The sequence below is a fragment of the Poecilia reticulata genome, linkage group LG8 (assembly GCF_000633615.1).
Source record: "Poecilia reticulata strain Guanapo linkage group LG8, Guppy_female_1.0+MT, whole genome shotgun sequence".
In the NCBI taxonomy this organism is placed as follows: Eukaryota; Metazoa; Chordata; class Actinopteri; order Cyprinodontiformes; family Poeciliidae; genus Poecilia; species Poecilia reticulata.
Window position 1 is genome coordinate 12,311,213 of NC_024338.1, and position 8,265 is coordinate 12,319,477.

The 8,265-nt window shown below is 39.8% G+C and overlaps 1 protein-coding gene across 1 annotated transcript in view; it reads right to left on the minus strand.

Moving 5' to 3' along the window:
• Positions 1 to 6,337, minus strand: part of notum1a (notum, palmitoleoyl-protein carboxylesterase a) — a 9,079-nt gene extending 2,742 nt beyond the window's left edge. The window contains exons 1-9 of the mRNA XM_008416220.2: positions 5,746 to 6,337; positions 2,738 to 2,790; positions 2,530 to 2,625; positions 2,176 to 2,236; positions 2,042 to 2,100; positions 1,849 to 1,951; positions 1,575 to 1,766; positions 1,379 to 1,476; positions 96 to 243 (exon numbers count right to left, since the gene is read on the minus strand). Of these exons, the coding sequence (XP_008414442.1) occupies positions 96 to 243; positions 1,379 to 1,476; positions 1,575 to 1,766; positions 1,849 to 1,951; positions 2,042 to 2,100; positions 2,176 to 2,236; positions 2,530 to 2,625; positions 2,738 to 2,790; positions 5,746 to 6,086 (1,151 nt within the window). The 5' untranslated portion in view covers positions 6,087 to 6,337. The remainder of the gene's footprint in view (positions 1 to 95; positions 244 to 1,378; positions 1,477 to 1,574; positions 1,767 to 1,848; positions 1,952 to 2,041; positions 2,101 to 2,175; positions 2,237 to 2,529; positions 2,626 to 2,737; positions 2,791 to 5,745) is intronic.
• Between the last annotated feature and the right edge of the window lie 1,928 nt (positions 6,338 to 8,265).

Consider the following 8,265-nt stretch of genomic DNA (forward strand, 5'->3'; position numbering starts at 1 on the left):
ATATATTAAAGCCTTATATTAAAGGCTTTAATATAAGCCTTTAATATAAGGCTTATATTAAATTTTCCTTCTAAATGGCAAGAATGCAGCCTTACGGGACATCTTTGAGTGTGTTCCTCAGCTCAATGCCCAGATTCTGGATGTAGCGCCACTGGCCTTCCTGCACAGGTTGACCTGTTAGCTGGATGTTGTCCATTGTCAACTGAGCCTCATCAAACAGCCACTGRACCACAAACACGGGACCTGCACAGAGATAAAAAAAGAGAAAAAAGAGAAAAAGGCAAATTAATTTAAAATGTTGTAAAACTTAAAAATAAATGTGGATACGGGTATTTTAGTATAATAAAAATAATCCAAACACAGCCAGCCTGTGTTTTGAACAGGTTTTCATTTTAGGACTAGCATCCAGAAGATCCAACAAGCCACTGACCTCATTTTTTAAAATCTTATTAATGAATCCCCTTTTTGCTTTTAAATTTATTTAGCATTCTTTGTACTTTGCATCGGATTCAATGTAGTCTCACTGCACTCAGGCAAGAAGAGCTAAGTTTATTGCTATGTTCACCAGAAAGCATGGAAGAAAGTTTCTAAAATTGATCATTTTGCCACTTAGCAAATGTGTGCCTTTGCAGCGTAGGTAGAAATTGAACTGTCTACCACAAGACGTTTATACTGATCAGGCATCATTTTATACCCACCAGAGAGATGCTTTATAGCTGCTTTTTAACTGAGGAGTTAAAGTAACTTCACATATTCTGCATATTGTAGTAATGTAGCTCCAATTAATAATACATACCAGTCGGCAGTTAGTCAGTTACTTTGGTTTGGTCTGAGGTCATCATTGGATATATTTCATATAAGTGAAGTGTGAAGTGGGAAAAGCCATTGTCCCAATTAAATGTGAGATTTTAGCATTTATATGGTTATTTGTCTGAACAATTAATAATAATAATAATAATAATAATAATAATAATAATAATAATAATAATAATAATAATAATAATAAAAACTTAATTACAAAGAGGAATAAACTGATACTCTTTTTAAGTTTACAGGTAGGAAGCAGTATGTTTATGGCTACACAATAGAAGAAAAGGACAAAATTACATAGCATACACACACTGTTGAAAGTGCTAAAAAATGCTACTAACTGATGCATTTATGCTCAGAAATGTTCCGCTAGCTTAGATACAAGATACAATCATCAATACAGCTTTGAATTATGACTCTGCTGTAAAAAAAAAAAAAAAGAAATCTGAACTGATGCTGGGATGAAAATTTTGTATGTGACATTTGTGAATTTATCTGCATGTCCTCTGCTTCTTCCCATTGTATTGGTCTAATCAGGCCAGTAGGGGGCCCCACATGATAAACTCACTTTTAATTGATGGGAAGACTCTGTATCCAAAGAAACAATTCCACTCCTCTCCTTCATGGCTTTGCCTGCACCTATCAGGCACCACACTTCCCCAGTACCTTACAGGAAATTCAACAAAACAACATGAGCAAACATGCTCTCAGTTGCAAAACAATCAAATGTGAGATGAATTTTTGATTTTATATTTATCCCCTACTTGATTCCTCTCTTGATAGTCTCTGTGGGCGTGCAACCGATTGTGTCCACACAGTCTGTGCAGTGGTACTGCTTGTTGTCCAGGAACCAGCCCGAGTCGGACAGGCCTCGCACCTGTATCCCAGCGTAGCCCATCCCCTCCAGGAGCTCGGCTACGCGATCCACATTCAGCAGAACCCCCGTGCCGCCAGCACTGCGAACAGCAGCAAGTCACATTTGTATCAGCAAGCGTACAGCAAAGCTACACTGATATGTAAGAATTTCAAATTAAATACCTGCTTCCTGCTAACAGAAGGACCCTGGCATTGTCTAGACCTTTGCCCAGAAGATTTTTTACAACTTCCTGGATAATCAGGGAGCCCATGAAAGCATATCCATCTGAACAAAAAAAGTAAGAAGAGGTTTAAAATAGCCATTCCTTAACGATGAACACACTGTCCTGACTGAGAGGACTTCATAATTTCTTACTCTGCTCTGTCTTAGCCGTAACACCACTCCACACGTCACTGGAGCAGTAGGGAATGAACCTGCACAAATGATGCAAAGTTAAAACTGGAATTCAGCGACGCAGTCACTGAGCACAGAAACAGCAGTCAACTTACACCATGTTTGCGTTCCACCAGTGAGGGTTTTCCTCGGGCAGTGGAGACAGGATCCCCGTGCCTGCAGAGACAAATGTATCATTAGCCATCCTGGCTCCCCCCCAATCCCCAGACACATCCTCCTCTTACTCATCATCATTACCAAATGGATTATAGTCATTACACTGCAATGACAGAGAAAGGAATCTATGCTTTCTTAGCAGTGGGCGCCAGGTAACTATTCTGAAGCATCTCATGACTGGATGCAAGGTCTTAATAACACTGTAAATGGGAGCACGTCACATCCGATCTCATTTTATTGCAAATAAGTCAAGGCAGCTTCTACTTTGCACTCTGCGGTGCAAACAAACTGACCTCTTTTAGTTTGGGGCCACTTGGAAGAGCTCATAAACCGCCTCATGGTCTCGTATCGGCTGTCGCAGTTCTCCTTGTTAAAGCAGTACCAGCCGCCTGGAAAATAACACGTGAAAAGGGACGCGTCACAAATCAGTTCTCCCATCAACTAATTCCTAATTTGATTTTGGGGATGGATTTAGAAGTGAGAAGTTGGTCAGATACACACCTTCTAAGAATATCAACCAGCGTCTGCTGCCCCGAGACTCTTTCAGGTAGTACCTGTGGGGGGAAAAAAAGTCAGTATGACTTGCATGTTTGCGTAAAATAAAAAAATAAATCAATGTAACAACTCACTTTTTATTTTATATAAACATTTCTCTAAAAAAATGTGATACAGATAGAAACCTGCAAAGTAACCCTCTAACTACTCTTTCACCAGCATAAAAAAAAACAGAACAAATATGACTTCATTGCTTTAAAATAAACAAAAAGTCCTTTATCTTCATTTGATTTTTATCTGTGAAAACTGACAGAAAACAGCAACAGTGGAGAACAATGAGCCTATGTGTGTTTTCTGCTCTGATGCGACGCTTGAATGGGAGATAAACATCACACCAACCCCTATCCCAGGTTGCACCATCATTTCTCAACGTGGAGCTCATCATTCTTCTGTCTTTCCCACAATGTGGATATAAGTCGAGAAAAAAAAAATTAAGAGAAATTAAGAATCGTCAAGATTCAAGTGCACTTTGAGGCACAGAAAAAAAAAAAGAATTGAAAGTAGTATTTTCTCCAAACAGCAACTACAGAACAACTTAATTAATGGTGGGACATTCAAGGACAGAGCATGGCTATGATTTTGGATGCACTTGTTAAAAAAGACATACCAATATTTTATTGAAAATGATCTAACCTGCTATGTGAAGAAGAAGCTTCTCAACTGGATTTCATTTTTTTCCCCCTATTCTTTCAACTTCACCAATGACTCAACTCAAGAGACTGCCAAAAGACATTTCAATGAGTTTAAAGAGGACAGACTTGGCTTGCACCTTCCAGCTGCTTGTTCAGACCGCTGAATCACACGTTTTGGCTTCGGATGATGCTTAACGCAACTATTACCAGCTAGAGTTGGCGATGCAGTTTCCAAACAACAAAGAATTTATTGGAGCATTCTTGGGAAGTTTAACAAGCTTCGCTGTGAAGGTGTCGCGTTGACCCACTCACGCTAAACAAGAGTGATTCTGGGAGGTGAATTACAACACCATTCCTGAACCATTAACTTTAAGCGTCTAATCTTTGGATGTGTGTAGCCGTGATTAATAGCTCTCAGGAAAATGCCGTTTATGTGAATGAAAGGCCATCTGCCAGTACCAGGCTGGGTCTCCACAGCGCTCAGAATCTTACAGTGAAAGCAGCCGGGCTCTCACCACATGCCACTTTGAGATCAGACTGGATTCTAAATCCATAGGTACATGAAATTTAGTCAAGGTGATCCATGTCTAAACTCTTCGAGGATGGGTTTTCATGAACTAAGACAAACTGAAATGAATACCTACAGGAGCAGAAGACACATGTAGTTCATTGTATCTATTTTTTTTATTTCCCTTTTTAACTTTTATTTTTTATTATCCTTCTCATGCCCTCTTTGGTGCTATTGCAGATGCTGATATTTTTGGTTGATTCGTGCCGTTTACCACAGGACGCTTCCTACTGCCATATGCCTCAATTCATACCCACCAGGGAGATTTTGGTTTGATTCGGGGTCAAAATGTATCATAGTTACTGGAGCAAGCAGAGATTACAACTAAAACAGGTTTTTGGAAAATGAAATTCACCTAAATTGAATTATTCATTAGATTTGAGCATTTATGTGATTATTCAACTTCAAATTCCCTAAAAACTTAAAATGAAAGCTTAAGTACAACATAGTTTATATTGATTAAAACAGGAAGTTAGGAAGGATAAAATGTCAATCCACAGGGACAAATTGGGGAAAGGCTGAATGGAAGAAATCTCACTTGTATCACCTGTCTAATTAAAAAAAAATAAAATAAAATTATTTTTTAAAAAGCTGATTAAGTTACAGGATGAATATCTCAATACCCCCTTTTTAAAAAGCAAATCTCACCTACAATACGAGGCAGCCAGACCCACCATGTTTTTTTTTTTTTTATGTTGCCAGAACAGGACACGCTTAAAAGTGATTTATATAACAAAGAAAACTGCAAATAATAACTAGATGATATGTTTACAGTATAATTTATCTCAGATTTCCATTATGTGCAGATAGTCTCAAAACAGCCACAAACACATATGCTATTTTTGTGATTAAATTGATGCACAAGCACATACATTTTCATGAACATATATTTTTTAAAGAATCTAGATATATTACAATTTTTCAAAGCTTGCATCTCTTTCTCCAATCAAATACATAATAGGTTTAGCTGTCAGTAGCAGAATAAAGCAGAACACTTCTGAAACGTCCCAACTCCACTGTTTGGGTCCCGTCCTCAAACGTTCTCTGTCAGAAAGTGACGTGCATGCAATAGGCAGGGGTCTGCAAACTTACACCGAAGCTTTCTGCAGAGCAAATCCTGCATTCTAATTTGAAGCAAAGGAAATGAAGCATGGACCATGTGGCTCCCCGCAAATTTCACGCTCCGCTGACGCAAAGCAGCTGTCCAGATCCTACCTTATCCTGACTGAGCCTCCGCTTTTTATACTTTTGCACTCTTTACACACGTTTGCCAATCATGTGTTTTCCAACCTAGGCTGCTAACACTGCGACGTCGTTTGGGGGATGGGGGAAATGACAAAACGGAACTTTTTTTTTTTTTTAAGTCCATACGTTTAGTGTAAACCAGGAAGGACATCAAAAGTCAGAGTCGGTTAGCCGAAAAACAAACCCTAAACACTCCAATCACATTTAGACATCTCAACAGAAAGCTTTTTACGGCTCACTTTCATAAATAACTTCACATTTATAAGTATCTATGTACATAGTGAGAATAATAACCAATTATAGATTTTAATTTGGGAAACAAACTTGACCAAGTCCCGAAAGTTCACTTTTGGAAAAGCACTTTCTTTCTCAAGTCAGATGCGACTGACTGCAGGTGACCAGGAGAAGAGAGAAAGCCCCGCTTGAGGCAGACCAGCAGCAGCTCAGGTGACCCCGGAGCTAAATTTGACCACGTACGTGTCTGCGCTCTAATGTGAACTGCTACGTACCCGGCGGGACTCCCGTCGTTGCAGGTGACTGACGTGTTCACCAGAAAGTTCAGCTTCATGTCGTGGTCAAGCTTCTGTGCCGAGCACGGGTACAGGGACTGCGCGAGGTTCTTCACCTGCGTCATGAAGTTATCCATGTTCTCCTCCACTGCGGTGAAGTCCAGAGGGAAGCTCTCCGTGGTATCGCCCCTGTCCGCCCGGTGCGTGGGAGGAGGCGGCGAGCGGCGAGGCTGTGAGTTGCGGCCGCCCCGGAACCTCCGCGCGCACAGAGCACCGGACTGCATCAGCACCAGCAGAAACGGCACCAGGAGCAGAGATGGGACCATTCTGACGGCTTTCATCTCAGGATGTTTCAACAGACACAACACGGACGGAGCGATGCGCGCAACTTTCCTGAGTAAATCAACGGCTATCACGCACGGATTCGGCGGAGCTTGTCAAATTTAAAATAACTTAAAAGCTAAAAGTCGTAAGAGACCAACAAGTCATCCACTAAACTTTTTGAACCTGATGCAAACCCTCTCAGACAGAAGTCAAACCTCTGCTTTACAAGACGGACTGGAGTGCTTCTGGATCAAGCGCACAAGCTTGAACAACAACACTTGTGCCATGCTCTTGTATTTTATTCAAACTTTCCCCCCATGTGCGTCCACCCAGCCAATCGCTGCCGCGGGGGCAGGACTTAGGGCACGATCAAGCGTGGCAGACTAGCCCCACTTTTTTTTTTTTTTTTTTATTTAAACAGGAAAAAATGTCGATGCGTTGGTTCTTTTGATCCACAATGTTTTATTTGATGTGGTAGCTTTTACTGGCCTTGAAATGCCCATTTCCCATCCTACCGCAAATTTATGAAGTGAGAAAACACTCAAAGAAAAACAACTGAGAAAAAACTTTTTTTTTTTTTTTTGTGGAAAAAGAAATCATTTAAGAAAAAAAAAAACTATATTATTATTATTATCGAATTTGCACTTGCTATTTATCTACTTTATTTGTTTATGTTTGTATTGTATTGATTCCATTTCTGAGTTGCTCACATTTCTTAAAGGAAAAGACACTTCTATTTTTTTCATCCAGACTGGGCTTCTGAAGATCAAAGCAGCCATCACTCTTTCTTCCCCTGTTTGCGTCTTTCCTCCCACTTCAGTCCTTCCCAAACTTTCCTGCTGTACTGTATATTTTAAGTGGAGCAGAGCATCCTGATGGGAAGCTGGCTTTTTAACACAGGAATGCCAGTTATGGTTGAGGTGAGCTTCCAGGGAACAGCTTCCGTCTTGTCAATGACGCCTTTGGGTCAAAGAACTTAACTTACACAATCATTTTCTACAAAATGAAAAAGCATCCAAAAAGGGCAGGCACACGGCAACCAAAAATATGAATAAAAGTTTTGTGAGAGTGATGTGGTTATGTTGCAAATGTTGAATTCTAGCATCAATGCAAAAAAAAAAAAAAAGAGGCAAAAGTAAAGATTTATATAGCAATTTATCCAATGAGGAGGGGGAAATCAGAAGTGTCATCTGAGGACAGTTGCTTGGAGACCTAACAAACCAGCACCCAGAGATTTAAAAGCACTTGGCTGCTTGTAACAAACCGGCAATTTGAAAACTAAAGTTTTTGCACCTAGATTCGGCTAGATGTTGAACTTATTTTTCTTTATGTTCAATTAACTCTACAAGGGTGAGCATCAACACTTCCGTTTCTTCAAACAACTGTGTCACCTATGGAGATGGACAGTGATGATGCCAGTCCCTAGTCAGTCAGTATATTACCCATGGGAATTCAATTGCACTGCTATTGACATAGAGTAGTGCCTTCATATTTTAGTGGGATGACCCAAAAGGCTTTTTTTGTTCAATAAAAGTACATTTTAAAATTAGCTATCAGCAGATTTGGTGAAAAAAGAAACTTTCAGTTCCTTCTTGATGAAATTATTGATAATAAAATTACTTTCTCCTTATGTTTAGAGATCTTTCACAAAACAAGACCATGACAAAACATAAATTCTGAATGAAAAGCTGCAAGCAACCTTGAGCGGCGTTCACTCAAGGTTGGTCAGTGGCCTACTCCAGGGCTTCGCCCCACTCTTCAGTAAGATCAATCTCTGACTCTCAATAGACACACTTAGCCAGTAAGTTATGTTCCTTGCAAGACTTTAAAAAAATGGATTTAATCACGAATAATGTCTGATGTGAAGGAGCAAAAAGTTAGGTGCGTCATTCATTTAACCCAACTTCCTGATTGGTGGTGAAGGATTGGCATAGACAAACAAAAATAACAGATTATTTCCAATAGGGTTTTTACTATAATGTCATCAGAAAAAGTGTGACTCTAATATGATTACCAATTAAAGAGGAACATTCAATTGGACATTTCATTTCACTTTCTCAGTGGCCAGGACGAAAACCATGCTAGCAAATTACGACCCAGATGTTGAGTACGTTTGTTTAGCAACGGAAACGTTTGCGGTGCTCAAATCTTGTATGTGGGAGACACAGCAACCTAAGACATTCTAAAGGATGCTGA